This window comes from Ailuropoda melanoleuca, chromosome X (assembly GCF_002007445.2).
Source record: "Ailuropoda melanoleuca isolate Jingjing chromosome X, ASM200744v2, whole genome shotgun sequence".
NCBI classification, from domain to species: Eukaryota; Metazoa; Chordata; class Mammalia; order Carnivora; family Ursidae; genus Ailuropoda; species Ailuropoda melanoleuca.
In genome coordinates this window covers 20,489,825-20,505,093 of record NC_048238.1, presented here as the reverse complement: position 1 = coordinate 20,505,093, position 15,269 = coordinate 20,489,825, and the positions used below count along the sequence as shown (strand labels likewise).

At 49.0% G+C, this 15,269-nt stretch overlaps 1 protein-coding gene across 10 annotated transcripts in view; it reads left to right on the top strand.

Moving 5' to 3' along the window:
• PCYT1B (phosphate cytidylyltransferase 1, choline, beta) overlaps window positions 1-15,269 on the top strand; it is a 131,822-nt gene that overhangs the window by 80,042 nt on the left and 36,511 nt on the right. For 9 of the 10 annotated variants that reach the window (XR_004622381.1, XM_034649367.1, XM_034649365.1 and 6 more), the window contains 3 exons: window positions 33-184; window positions 3,060-3,138; window positions 13,813-13,955. Coding sequence is in view for 9 of the 10 variants with exons in the window: in XM_034649367.1 (XP_034505258.1) it covers window positions 33-184; window positions 3,060-3,138; window positions 13,813-13,955 (374 nt within the window). In the remaining variant the exon portion in view is untranslated. The remainder of the gene's footprint in view (window positions 1-32; window positions 185-3,059; window positions 3,139-13,812; window positions 13,956-15,269) is intronic. The other variant, XM_034649368.1, reaches the window with a different exon arrangement.

Sequence of the window (15,269 nt, the reverse complement as noted above, 5' to 3'; positions counted from 1 at the left end):
TCAGGTAGCTTTCATGCATATGTGTGTTTCAGTTTGCAGTGATGACCTCACCCACAAGTTCAAAGGTTTCACCGTGATGAACGAAGCAGAGAGATATGAGGCTCTCAGACACTGTCGCTATGTGGATGAAGTCATTAGAGATGCTCCGTGGACACTCACTCCAGAGTTTCTGGAAAAACACAAGGTACTTACTCTTCCATGTTCCCTTAGTAGCAGAATTAGAGTCTGATTCTGCGGCTTACATGCAGAAAGCCCAGGGACTTCTACTCTTTAAAAGAGGTAACATCAGGAATGTCGTCTGGTGTCACTTGATACAGCACCGGTCTTCTGCCCAGGACTGGGGACTGATAGCCTCTCACTTCCTCACTGCGGGTGCTAAAGCTAGACCACCCATGTCCAAATATGTCCTCTATGCCTTTCTAACTGTGGGACCTTGAGCAGGATATTGAACTCACTTACCTAAACTGTAAACTTGGGTGATGCCGGTACTTCTCCCGTGGGGCTGTTTTGAGAATCTAATGAGATCCTGTAAGTAAAACCCTTTGAACACTGGCTGGCCCATAGCCAGAGCTCCAAAACGTCATTGTCATTACCACCACCATCATTATTGATGCTTGTATATTCATAGGCATCCTTTTTCAAGGAACAAATGAACACGCATTATAACCAGCAGTGCACAGGTCAGCCTTTAAGGAAAGAACTTTGTAGATATGATTTTGTGACCCTGAGACTCCTACTGATACAAGATTTTTATTAGTTGAAAACATGAGAATTTCTTTTGATCTGCATGAAATTACGTGCTTTGTATCTCCTTACCAGCCCCACATTAGGAGCTACTCTTTCCTTTTATAAGCCGTACCAAAAAAAAAAAAAAAAAGAAAAAAGAAAGAAACCCACAAGATGAAGCTGTTCTAAGAGTTTTCTATTTTTAAATTCCCGATGCAGAAGAGAAGAGAGAACACTGATAAATGTGCATGGTAATAGCAGAGGAGATAATTTCCCAGCAATAATAAAAAGCAAAAGGAGAAACCACAATATGATTTACTTCTAGCAATCACTAACACATTTTTACTAAGCATCTATTGTATATTCAACTTGTGCCAGGCATGATGGGGGTACCGACGATGGTAGTAGTGGCCGCCCTTTATTATTCACCATGTGCCAGGCACTGTGCTGAGGGCTTTGCTCCTACATGAATCGCATTCAATCTCACGGCTAGCCTGAGACTTTGTCGTCATCGTTGTTATGTATTGGAGAGGAGGAGGAACTAAGTTTGAGTACTAAGAATGGATTGAATAATAACATTGATTGAGTGCTTACTGTGCTCTGGTTAACATTTTTAGCACCTTTCCATCATGACATCATTTAATCCAGTGATTCTCAGCTGGGCTTGAGTTTGCCCTTAAGGGACATTTGGTAGTGTCTGGAAACATTTTGGTTGTCGCAGCTAGAGGGGGGCTACTGGCATCTAGCGGGTAAAGGCCAGGGCACCCCCCCCCAAGAATGATCTACCTCAAAATGTCACAGGTGCCAAGGTTCAGAAATACTGATTTAATCCTTACCGCCAACTTATGTCTTCTCTAGCTGGCAAGCAGTGGGGCAGGCAGGTGGGACTGCTACTATAAACTTCCTCTCGAGGTGGCATCAAGCCTCATTACCCAGGGCTTCAAAAGCCGGGCAGCAAGTTTTGATTTGATGGAGTAGGAAACAGGGAGCTAGGGGAGATTAGCAGGAAGAAGGAAGACACGAAGAAACCCAGTTAAGAAGGACCTGCCCCCCCCATGTGACAGAGGGGTGACTTGGAAAGGAGATAGCCTGCAGTGAAGAAGGTCAGGTGCAAGATGGTAGCAGTAGTCAGGTGACAGGGCCCTGGATTTTGTGTAGCAGCCACGGAGAGGACCTGATGGGTGCGTGTGTGCGTAGGGGCATTCACATGCTCACGCACCCACATGCACACACCCCAGGTGGCCTTGGGAGCTTTGTGCCTGGAGACTGAAGGAAGTAGGGAAAGAAGGTCAATTCCAAGGTGTTTAGGGCCTAGGTACACTGGGAAAGTGGAGGTGCCCCTGGGAGGGGACACCAGTTTTTCAGGCTGAATTAAATTTTAAATAGGTTGACTTTATTTTTTTAAAAGATTTTATTTATTTATTTGACGGAGAGAGACAGCCAGCGAGAGAGGGAACACAAGCAGGGGGAGTGGGAGAGGAAGAAGCAGGCTCCCAGCAGAGGAGGCCGATGTGGGTCTCGATCCCAGGACTCTGGGATCACGCCCTGAGCTGAAGGCAGACGCTTAACGACTGAGCCACCCAGGCGCCCCACAAATAGGTTGACTTTAAAGTGACACCAAGGGGTAGCAAAATAGAAAAGGGTGACTTGGGGCAAATCTGACAAGTTTTCTAGCTTTGGCAGCCTTCTGTCCCAATGGAAACAGTAGCATGGGCCCCACCTGCCTAACAAGGTGGTTAGGGAGATCAAATAAGAAAAAAGGTGTGAATTCATTTTTACCACATAAAACATGGCTTGTTGCCATCAGTGGGACAGGAAATAGAGGTTCGGGTTCCTCATCATAGCAAGGGTGATTAAAATCTGAAGCATGGATGAATTCTCTAAGGAGAAAGTTTACAAGCAGGACAGAAGGCCTAGAAAGCCAACTGTCAGAGGAAATGGAGGGACCAGTGAAGGAGACCAACCAATTTAGTTCTTCTGGAAATGGAGACAGTTGGCAGCACCTTTCAATCAAGGATTCAAATGCACATTATAAACTCCTTATTTCAGCTCCTTTATTATGACTGCTTTATTTCAAAAGGCATTTGCACACTGGGACGCCTGGGTGGCTCAGTCAGTTGTCAGCCTTCGGCTCAGGTTATGATCCCAGGGTCCTGGGCTCGAGTCCCACAGTGGGCTCCTTGATCAGCGGGGAGCCTGCTTCCCCCTCTACCTGTTCTCTTGCTCTCTGACAAATAAATAAAATCTTTAAAAAAAAGAGTTTTAAAAAGCATTTGCACATCCACACATGCACATCCATCCCAGTGGTGACATCACTCCTCTCTCTCCAACAGATTGACTTTGTGGCCCACGATGACATTCCCTACTCTTCTGCCGGCTCTGATGATGTTTACAAGCATATAAAGGAAGCAGGTGAGTTCCCCTACGCTCACCTGTCCACTGCATTATGAACATCAGGTTTAATAAGGGACCTCTGCCCTAGTCTTGTAGCATATACATGGAAGGCACTGGAATTTCAGATGTCTGCCAAGTAGCCTTTACAAGCTTCTGTCGACATGTGCTAAGGCTCCATCGTAGGACAGACACCATGTAGGTATTTGGAGAATTAATTTGAGCACCGAAGGACTCTTTGCCATACCACGACTACACCAGCTTTTAATGCGTGGCTCAATTTTAGGGCTCATCAGACTAAAATCGTAGGACCCTATTATTTAAAGGGCATTTTCCTCATTCACATTTAGGTCCTCAGAATGAAATTATTTTATACTTCCAAGAAAGTTCCTTCCAGAAGACATAACTGGGTAATTAATGATCTGGGCTCCTTGTTTCTAGAGTCAGTCCTGCCATCTGTCATCCTATCACATGATCGTTGTACCCTCAGGTACCACACGCAGAGGCAAAAAAAAATGGGTAAATGTTGGGGAGATCACGTAAAATATTTCCTTCCCCAAACTGTTAAGCGCCATTGTGGGGGGCAGACATGGTGCCTGAGCTATGGACGTTGTCCCAGCTGTCACAAAGTATGTTTTTGAAGGTCGGAGACTAGTCTGCCCCAGGGCACTATCGGCCGGGGGGGAGGGGGTGCTGGAGAGTGGCAGGTTTCCTTCCATTGCAGACTCCCGGGGTTCATTTCTTGGCCAAGTTCTCTGTTTCTGTCCCTTTGCCACCGAAGACTTGAGGGAAATCACTGTTGGGCATCGTAGCAGATCTGTGGTTTCCAGCCTCAGCAGGATTCTTGATGTTCCTTGATGACATTTGACCTTCCTGCCCTGATGTACCCGCAACTCTTTGCACCCTCGCCTCCTCGCCTGCGTCCTGAGGGGCAGGGGTAGGTTTTCTGTCCCAGGCTGACTTCTTTACCTGGACCCACCTCCTCCCTTCCTTGAAGCCGGTCTGCTTCATTTTTCCTCTCTTGGCTGTGCAAGCTTCTTACTCTCCAGCTGGTTCTTCTCAGCTTACTGTTGTTTGACCGTCTACAAAAACAAGACAAACTAAACCCTTCTTCTGCGCTCCCTCTCCCTTCTCCAGTCCCGTCCTTGTTGCGTCGTCCCTTGCTGGCCCCGCGCAGGCGTACCTCCCTGTCATTCCTCAGCTACCTGTGCGTGACTCCTGCCCCATCCTCCTTCGGTTCTCTCATGACCTTCGGACCACCCAACCCAGCGGCCTCTTTGCTGTCCTCTGGACCTAAGAACTCTGCTGACCACTCTCCTCTCCCAGGTGCTCTTGTCCTCTACTTCTGGGACAGTTCTGGGACCTTCTCTTTCCCTTCAGTCTCTCTCACCACTCCGGGGGTTTGTGATTGGGTCTCCGGGCCTTGGCCCTGCCCAGCCCCTCTGTCTTGCTAGCCTGGGCTCTGCACCGCCTTGCTCAGGCCCTAAACTCCAGGCACATGGAGTCTGTCCCGGTGCCCAGATGCACCCTCACTTAACGCCTCGGCTTCAGCTCTTCTCTGGGCTTGGCACGCCCTTCCTCTGAGCTGCTACTCCTTTCCATGCCCAGTTGAGGGGCTAGCCCTTGACATGCCCCCTCTCCCTGTGGCATAATTCAGCAGCACTACCCTCCTCCAATCCTCCTCAGATACTCTTTGAGTATCTTTGCAAATGGATCTTCTTTTCAGCCCCCTTTTGATGGCATCCTGATAGTGTGTGTGTGTGTGCGTGTGTGTGTGTGTGTGTGTCTGTCACTAGCTAGAATGAAGTGCCATGGTCTATGCCATGTCTTGCCCATCTTCACATCCCCAGCATAGTCCCTGGTACATGTGTAGTGCTCATTCCGAGCTAGCTACGCAAGAGGGTGCTTTTAATGGAGTATGATGGGGGGTCAGCTTAGGACGGAGGTTTTCTGTCTGCAAGGACTCGTCCCACCGTGCAGGGAGTAGAGCCGTTTACCTAGATAATTTGGGCATACACTCTGTCTTGTAGGGTTTTTCAAATTACTTAGATTAAGGGGCAGTGTGGGGGTAATTATATCAACCCTTGCATTCAATCTGTTTGCTTTCCATTGGTACCATGGCCCCTGAGTCCTTCACCCCTTTATTAAAGGGAGATGCTGACGACCTGCACTAAATTACTCCAAACTACCGTAGCCTCAAAAAATCTCAGGGAAATATAGGAGGGGTTGCCATTTGACTTGTTTCAAAAATAACTGTGATCTGAATGAAAGATCTTTAAAATTCTATCTGTGAATTTGCATTTTTCTCGCTGTATCTTACAAAAGGCAAATACTCTAAATCACAAATTATAGGTGCTTTTTGGGCAGATGTATAATGGGAAAATCGTCTCTGCTATACACTCACTACCCAATACTTGTTATTTTCCTGAGCTCAGGTTTTCAGTCATTGTCACAGGGTTTCCTATAATCACCTAAGAATTAAAATAGTCATTACTAGGATTTTTTAAATACCCAGCCTCCCCAGATTCTGTCCACTTGGATTATTTGAAAAGAAAGATGGGGCAAAGGTGATTACTTCTGTCCTCTTACAGGGTTACCTGGTTTTTCTGACCCTAAAAATGGAGATATCCAGGATGGAGGGAGGCAGTATAGTAGCTGAATTCCTTGGGTTCTCCATCCACCCTCCTTCCTCACGCTACGTTCCGTAACCCTCCCATAAGCCTACTGCTGCCTGAGAATCTTGGGGCAACGAAGAGTTTGGGGAAAGGATGGGCTGGAATTGGTGTTTAACTAAGCGCAGGTGCACACATAGATTTGTAATGGCTTGGTTCGTTTTCTGCTACTTTGCTTTCGATCAACGCCTCTTCCATTGGCACTGTCAAAGCCCTGCACACCCTCTGCTGGCCGGTAAGCCATTCTCTGGCGTGTCCAGACCCTCCCGTCTCGTGAGTTACCGCCTGCCTTACTGAGAGAGTTCGAGAAGTCAAATATCCCCATTATACTGGAGATGCCCCCATCGGCGCTGTCTTCCCTGTTCCTGGAACCACTGGAGCTCCCCCCATGTTGGTCCCGCCATCCCTTACATTCGGCCTGCTGCGGCTATAGCCTTTTCCCGGTACTTACCAATCTCTAGACTCTTGAGGTAGGATGGGTTCCTGAGCGTCACAAACCCAGTCTCCTGGCCCCTCCTTGGCATCACCGCCAGTTCCTGGTAGAACTGGTACTTGAACAGCCCCAGTGATGGGGGAGCTCCTACCTCCCAAGGCAGCACGTTCCATCTTTGGATGGTGTTGCCCGTCATTGGTGAATTAATGAATTCTCTGAGTGTGTCCAACAAGCCAGGAATTGTTGGAGGGAGGATAGGATACAAATATGAATAAGACGTAGCCCTCACCCAGTGGAGGGAGCGGAGACAGACATAAGTCATTACATCACAATATTATAAGGCTCTGGCGGGGTCAGGGAGGCATGTCCGAAGGTGGGGGGTATGAAGAAGGGCAGCGTGTTTGGAGAAAACCAATGCTCATCTAGTATAGGGTGTGGAGAGGTGAGAGCAGAGATGGAGGTTGGCAGGATGGGGTAGTTTAGACTGAATATGTCACATGGAGCCAGATGCTATCCAGAGTCCAGGAAGTGCCCTGAGCAGGTCTTTTGTGGGGGAAGGATCAACTGGGTAGGAGGCCAGGAGTCATTTCTGTAGCTGAACCTAAAAACCACGCCTCACGCTGACAGTAAGTCAGACCCTTCTAGGTTTGCACTGGGACTATGTAGAATCCACTTTTAGCCTTTTTCTCCTGGGGTGATCCACAGTTTGGAGGCCTGTGTGTTGGCCCGACATGGAGTGGGGAACTGGTTCTTGCTGATCTTTCGTCGTGTGATATCAAACCTGCTCCGCCATCATCTGTGGCTCTCAGGCCCCCTTCATAGCCTTCTGACATTTCTTGGCACCTCCCTCCCCACCCCACCAACCCCCTCTTGCTTCAGCCTCTGCTGCAGGATCCCTTCCCTCTGCTGCCAGCGGCGGCTACCCAGCGGTCATGCTGATTGCTCAGCTACCTCCAGTGTTCCTCCAGAGGGCCCTGAGAACTTTATAAAAGTTCCCCGTAATCTACTGGAGGGCTGTTGGGGGAGCCATGTCAGTCCTGGGGGTAAACAGGATACCAGCCCCTGTGCTCTGCCCCTCCCTATTTTTGAGAGAGAGAGAGAGAGAGAGAGAGAGAATATGAATCTTAAGCAGGCTCCACGCTCAGTGTAGAGCCTGACACGGGGCCCAATCCCACGACCCTGAGATCAGGACCTGAGCCAAAATCAAGAGTCATTTGGCTTCACCAAATGAGCCACCCACGCGCCTGCCTCTGTGCTCGGGGCTTTCTAATGCGATCTCTCACCTGTCCCTGCCCCTGCGGTTTGACTCTGATTTGGGCAACGGACAGGCCCTGCTCACATTTTCTCACTTCCACTGTTCCCCTCCTTATCCCTCTCTGGGTTCTTTCCCCTCAAGACAAGGAGGGGCTTTTCTTCTTCCTGGAGGACAGGAAGCTGCACTGGGTTAATTCTGGGCTTGCCCCACTCCAAGGCTTGCAGGAAAACATTCTGTACTCGGAGTCCACTCAGCCTCCTGTTCTTCATAATTAAAGGGGCACTTCTGGGATTTAGAAAACCCTTTCTGTAGTCCTCAAAGCATGGCTCTTTCAAGTGAAAGCCTCACCTCTGATAACTATTCTTTCTGAAATGAGCCTTCAAAAGAGCCAGTTTTAGAAGTCAAAAGCTGCATGTAGTCTCCTGTATTCTCTGCTCTAGTTACTTTCCCCTGAGGTGATGGAGGTCTCCACGTCAGTGGGAATGGGGCCTCAGGACAGACATCATCCCCAGAAATGAAAACAGCACTGGATAATATTTCAGAAAAGTATTCTGTAATCTATAATATACTTAGTCTCCCTGATGGTGTTTTTGTGGTTCAAACATCTTCGTGGCAGGTGGGGAATCTCCATGCTGCCCCAAGCAGGGCTGGTGGTCAGGTCTGTACCGTGTTCTCAGAAAGGCCTCCCCCCTCAGTGGTGAGGAGCATTGGGTGAGAATGGAAGGCCTGACATTCTCAGATCCCAATCTTGTTTGTAAGGCGTTCCAAGAAAGGAAAGCCCATGCTTGGAAACGTTCAGACTTGGAAGGCTGCTGAAGAACATGGCAGGAGTAGGAGGGGAGAAGGAGGGGAGAAACTGGCTGATGAATCAGTTATGTGGAGATGGCTTACGGCATGGAGCGATGGTTACCTAAGTCTTTGTAAGATCTGAGCTGTGAGCAGGCTGCTCCTTCCCTAAAATTGCCATGAAGGACCTGGTATAGACCAGTGCTTGTCAAATGCAAATGTGACTACAGATCCCTACAGGATCTTGCTTTCCCTCCCCTCCCCCCGCCCTGTACAGTTAACATGCGGTGTTATGTTAGTTTCAGGTGCACAAGATAGTGAGTCAACAATTCTATACATTACTCAGTGCTCGTCATCATAAGTGTACTCTTTTTTTTTTTAAGATTTTATTTATTTATTCGACAGAGATAGAGACAGCCAGTGAGAAAGGGAACACAAGCAGGGGGAGTGGGAGAGGAAGAAGCAGGCTCATAGCAGAGGAGCCTGATGTGGGGCTCGATCCCACAACACCGGGATCACGCCCTGAGCCGAAGGCAGACGCTTAACCGCTGTGCCACCCAGGCGCCCCTATAAGTGTACTGTTAATGCCCTTCACCTGTTTTCCCCATCCCTCCCCACCTGCCCTCTGGTAACTGTCTGATTGTTCTCTATAGTTAAGTCTATTTCTTGATTTGTCTTTGTTTCTTTGTTCATTTGTTTTGTTTCTTAAATTCCATAAGTGAATGAAATCGTGTGGTATTTGTCTTTCTCTGACTGACTGCACTTGGCATTATACCCTCTAGATCCATTCATGTTGTTGCAAATGGCAAGATTTCATTCTTTTTTCTAGCTGAGTAATATTCCATTGTACATATACACATCTTTATCCATTCATCTATCAGTGGACACTTGGGCTGTTTTTATATCTTGGCTATTGTAAATAATGCCGAAATAAACAATAGGGGTGCATATATCTTTCTGAATTAGTTTTTGTATTCTTCGGGTAAACACCCAGTAGTACTATTACTGGATCCTATGGTAATTCTATTTTTTATTTTTTGAGGAACCTCCAGTCTTTTCCACAGTGGCTGTACCAGTTTGTATTCCCACCAACAGTATCCGAGGGTTCCTTTTTTTCCACATCCTCGCCCACACCTGCTGTTACTTCTGTTTTCGATTGCATCCATTCTGGAGGGATGAGCTGCTAGCTCAGTGTGGTGTTGCTTGGCATTTCCCTGATGAGGAGTGATGTTGAGCATCTTTTCATGTGTCTGTTGGCCATCTGGACGTCGTCTTCATGTCTTGTGCCCATTTTTAGTTGGATTGTTTTTTGGTGTTGAGTTGTTTAAGTTCTTTATATATTTTGGATGCTAAACCCTTAGGGGATATGTCATTTGCACAGAAGTGCTCCCATTCAGTAGGTTGTCTTTTTGTTTCTTTGGTTGTTTCCTTCACTGTGCAGAAGCTTTTTATTTTGATGTAGTCCCAATAGTTATTTTTGCTTTTGTTTTCCTTGCCTTAGGAGACATACTGCAGGATCTTTTTAAATGCAGATTTGGGTTCGGTAGGTCCGATGAGACCTGAGATCCCCATTGGAAATGGGCTCCTAGGTTCCACAGACCTCACTTAGAGCAGCAAGAATCTGGACCAGGTACCTGGTTTACCCAGGGTGAACCGAATCAGAGTTTCCTGGGGGCACAGTTTCTCAGCGACCTTGTAGAGTAAACACATGCATTCGGTGGTGGTTTATTTCTGGGTGAGTAGCCTCTAGTGAGCTAAGAAAAAGTTGCCTTCCCGATTTTAGGGTATAGGAACAGGTCCAATATTTTCCTAACTCAAAACGATCCAGCACCCTATTGTTGCATAACAAATTACTCCCACAGTTACTGGCTTAAAAGAGCCACTTTATTTTGCTCGTGTTTTTGTAGGGCAGGATTTTGGCAAGGGCTTGCCTGGGTGGTTCTTGCTTGGGGTCTCTCAAATGGTCATACTCAGCGGTTGACTGGGGCTGCCGTCATCTGAAGCCCCTTTGGGCTGGGGGGCCCGGACGGTGCCCTTGTCTGGCTTGCAGTGGGTGGTGGTGCTTCACAGGGAGCTCAGGCCGGGTGGACGCTGCAGCGCCTACCTGTGGCCTCTCCATGTTGCGCGGGCTTCTGAAAGCGCGGGGCTACGTTACCGGGGTGTGCGTCCCAGGGGGAGGCATTTGGAGAGTTAGCAATCTTGACAGAAGCCTCAAGGCTTCTTGGGCCCAAGCCTTGGAAGTCCCCGAGTGTCACTAATACCACATTCTCTTTGTTACGGGCGAGTCATTCCAGGGGACAGGGATTGTGCCCATCTTCCATCTGCCCCGGTCCCCATCTTCAGACTGAATATCAGTCTGATATTCTACTTGCCCTGGGAGCACAGGCGGAAGACTACGTGTGCCTCCTCTCCCGCACAGGTCCATTGCTCTGCTGATCCCTCACCAAGGGAGAGCCACGGCAGAGAAGGCCAGGGTATTGATCCTGAGACAAAGATGCTCAGAAATGGCCTAAGCATCCACGTAGGACTTTCCACTCGAATTCAGGTCTATGTTGAAAGTCAAAAGTCACTTTAAATGAAGACAGAGATATCGAGGGCATGAATTAAACTTCACAGCACTCTGCTTTGCTTGTCAGAACTACATGTCAAAACCCTCCAGCAAAGCTGGATGAGAGGATGGCGCGCAAATGAGGTAGACTGTCAGGTCCACGGTCCTCGTCCTCCTGCTAACGTGGCCCGTACTGCTGTCGAAAGGTTCCTTCATTAACATGTGCTTGGCTGCCGCTTAAAATAGCTCCATAACCAAACACTGCAATTCGGAAAAGCATGATAAAAAAGGTTCTCTGATCATGCTCATTACTGAATATTTTTAGCAGAGCACTAATTAGGATTTGGAGGAAGCCGGGTGCCTCATTATGTCAGCAGAGGGCTTGGCCTCTTTCAGAGACCTACCTCCCCACCAGCCAAAGCAAGTCTGTCCCCGCCCGCAACTTTTAGTCACTCAGCCACGAAGACCTCACTCTGCGGCTTTACAGAAAGGGTGAGCTCGTGTCACCAGTGCTTAAGTGACTTGCTGAAATCTGCTAGCAGCTGGAGAATCTTCTGCACATTTCACCAGGCAGCAGGGGTGTGGGAAAAGTATCTGCCTGCTGAGAGAGGGGGCACAGTGCTCAGTAGGAGGCTCCCTGCTGCTCCCAAGGTGAGAATGTTATCTCCGCCCCCCCGCGTAGGACCACTGAGTGTCCCGCCACCTGCCAGGGCCGCCTGCACAGCTGGGTGGGCTTGGGGCTGTTCGGTACAGGTGTTTGGAAGTTCGTACCTTCTGCCTTCCCTTTGGCTTTCTGTGTTCGAGTCCGTATTCTCAAAAGGTGTTAGAAGTTTTGGACTAGTGGTAAACCCCACTCTGTGCTCTGAGCCCCAGAATGTTAGAAACCGGATGCTTTGCCTCACACACCAGCAGCGCCAGCTACCACGCGTGTGCAGACAACGTCAGAGGGCTCAGTGGGCCACGCTGGCAGGGGCAGAAGCCTGACAAGTTCATGGAGGAAAGAGAAATAGAACTGGATTTGGAAGGGCACTTAGAGATCAAGAGGCATGTAGTCAGTCATGCAGCAAATGTCCTTACAGTGCCTGCTTGTCACCCGGTGCTGAGATCCGGAGGAGAGCCCTGCAGGAGCAGTGCCTTCCCTCGCGTAGCTTGCCGTCAAGCGGGGAAGGCCTTGCTGGAGAAGCTGCTTTATGAAGGCCTTGGAATGTCTGAAGGAAAAGAGCAGTGACCATGGGAGGAAATAAGAAGCCAGAAGAGCCAGCCCGGGGGGTTGAGAGATTTCTTGGAGGAAGTGACGCTAAAGGTGAAACCCAGCGGATGACCAAAAGTTCACCAGGGAGAGAGTGTGTGCATTGGTGGCAGTGAGGAGAGGGGGCCTGGCCGCTCAGGACGGGGTGCGGTGTGGGGGGGGGGGGCGCTGGGCAGGCTCCGTCTGCGGCACAGCTCGGGAGGATCCAATGAGAATGGGGCCCCTGCAGGCGCGGGCGGGGGGGGGGAGCCTTGGCTTAGTCAGTGAGGGTGGGGGTGGGTCTGAGAGGAGACCGGAGGGAACGCAGGGAAGGGGTAAAGCAAGCGGCCCCAGAGCCGAGGTACGGATTTGGAGCTAAATCCTGAGGACCGTAGAAAGCCAGGGACAGATGTTGGGCAGCCCTCTGATTTCTATTTCCAAAGACTGCTCTGTGGCTCTTGCTGTGTGTAGACAGGGTTGAGGGAACAAAAATCCACATCGCTGGAGACTGGTTTTGAGGCTCTTGCTGTCATCCTTGAACTAGATGGTGTTAGATGGCTTTAGATGGAGGAGGATGGAGAAAAGTGGGTGAATCGGGGAGCCTTTTAGGAAGTAGACTGGTGAGCGGAAGGAGATTGATTGGACATGCGGAGTGAGGGGGAAGGAAGTGGCACAGATGAGCCCAAGGTCATCTTGTCCAGTCACCTCATTTCTCAGTTTTGGACACTGAGGTTAAGTAACTTGACTTCTGCGGCATGAGTCTTGCCCGAGTCTCCAAACTGAGACCCCAGCCTCGTCCTTAGGCCCTGCCTGTCACACCGTCCCACCCCTGATATTTCTGACTGAGTGGCCGGGATCATACTGGGTAGAAATCCCCCAATTGCCAACAGGTCATTTTAGTTGACAACGGAGGTGTAAGCAGGAACCACATTCTTGCCCCGGTTACACTTGTGGCCTCTCTATAGCCCTCCGTCGGAGCACCCAGATACAGCTCAGAGGGCAATAAGGAATTCGAGAACTTGGCATCCTCTGTGCTTGGCTTTACTCACTCCCACGTGTTCTAGAGGAAAGGGTCCTGAGTGGTGAAGGCACCCTCCAGAGTAGACTACTGTGAGGGAGATAAAATCTTCTAGCAGCCCAAGGGCATGTCTTCAATCCAGAGACAACAAACTCATACCTTTTGCATCTTTTCCTCAGTAGAATGTGACGCAGACTTCCTTAGGGAAGCAGGGGACTCGCCCGCCTCACTGGTGACTCTCTAGTCACTTATTTAATTTGCATTTATCGAGCACCTTCCATGTGCCAGAAAAGGGCACTGAGCTGGGGGCTGGCAGTCGAGGCATGATCTCTACTTTGCAAATGTTCCCTTTTGCCAAGGAGACAGTTATTTAAAATGCTTTTGTTCACGGAAGACACGTTTGTGTCCTTGAGGTTGTGGCTTCTGTCGGGTGATGTCAGGAGACTTGCTAGAGACACCACCTTGAAGCTGGGCCCTGCGGGAGGAGGAGGAAGGCTGCAGCCGGTGTGAGCAGGGAAGGGCGATCAGAGGCGGAAAGGAAAGACATGGCCCGAACGAATGTCAGGAGCCCCCAGGGCCCAGGGCCAGGGCGCCGGGCAGGCAGGAAGTGCCGGGAGCTGGCAGCCGGCTGGCACCCTGCAGAAGCCTCGCTCCCACACCCAGGGGCCGCCGCTCTGTCCTGGAAACGAGAGCTCGGACGGAAACCGGGGCAGCTGAGACCATCTCACTTTTTCTCCTCTTTACTCTTTGAACAGGAATGTTCGTTCCAACGCAGAGAACGGAAGGCATCTCAACATCAGACATCATCACCAGAATCGTCCGTGACTACGATGTGTATGCCCGACGCAACCTCCAGAGAGGGTACACAGCCAAGGAGCTAAATGTCAGCTTTATAAATGTAAGTGTGCTCCCCCCGACAACCACCACACACACCAGCTCTGCCACCATTCGTTGAGTGCTTGCTGTATGCCTCGCAGTGTTCTTTTTTTTACGTTTTAATTTAAAATTCCAGTGCCACACAGTGTTCTTGATGCGGTGTATTTATTGTCCCAATTCAGTCCGCGCAATGACCCAGTGATGTGTTATTCCCATTTACAGATGGAGAAACCAGAGTCCAAAGTCCACCAAAGCACAAGGTAGTGAGCTCCGTGTTTTATAATGGAGCTGCCTCCCTTCCTCTTGCTCCAGCCTCCCTCTGTTAGAGTTCTCAGACTTAACTGAAGGGTGTCTGGGAGAGCTGCCCTCGAGAAGGGCAAGCATTGTCTTCTGCTCAAAGGGAGGGAAGGAAGGCAGAGGCAATGAAAAGCTAAACCCAGAGACAATGACTTTTAAATTTTCACTTTATTAAGGCCTTACAGATGCTCATTAGAAACCTTAACGGCCTTTTTTTTTATTGTCCAGAGAAATTACAGATGCTTAAATAAAGCCTAAAGTCGTTGGCTTCCTTTTGTATTTGTGCCTTATTGTTCCCACAGAGCTGCTGTTAGTTTAATAATAGAGCAACCGTTAAAACAATCTTTAAAGCAAGCAAAACAGGCTGTTACAAAGCTGAGAGGGCAGTCCAGTTGCTAGAGGTGATGTTAGTGCGTCTGGACAACTGTATTTGCCTGGACTCCAAGGAGGTGACAAAGTTGATTAAAACAGGAATCCTTCATCCATACAGAACTTCAGCACCCCCCCAACAGATTTTCAAAGAGTGATTTTTCTACCAAACTAGATGCTTACAATTATGTGCAGCCATAACTATCCAGCAGCTTACACAGATCAATCATCGGTACCTGCAAGATGAGGAGTGGCTTGTTAACTGTCAGTGCTAACTGGTTGTCCTCACGAGGCAGGGAGTATCGGGAGGCTGGACTCTGTGGCTTCACACCAGTCGGGCAACAAAATGGAAAATGTTGGGTTCAAGTGGCCCCAGAACAAGTGGCTGAAAAGAATTCCATCAAAGTGATTATTTGGTATCTTATAGAGAATAAAGCCCTGGTTATTTCAATAAATTAAACTGTCTATTCTTTGAAATTGAATCCAGTCAGCCATCCAAGCATGTCAAACCATTTCCAAAAGTTATTGCTCGTTCTCTTCTAACAGCCTTTAGATAAGCCACTTAGCTCAAGGAACCGTGTAGTCAGCGTGGATGCACTCACTGCCTTTCTGTGGCAACAAGGCTGGCTGCAGTTCGGAGAGAAAATCGAATGTGCTGGATGGGCATGTC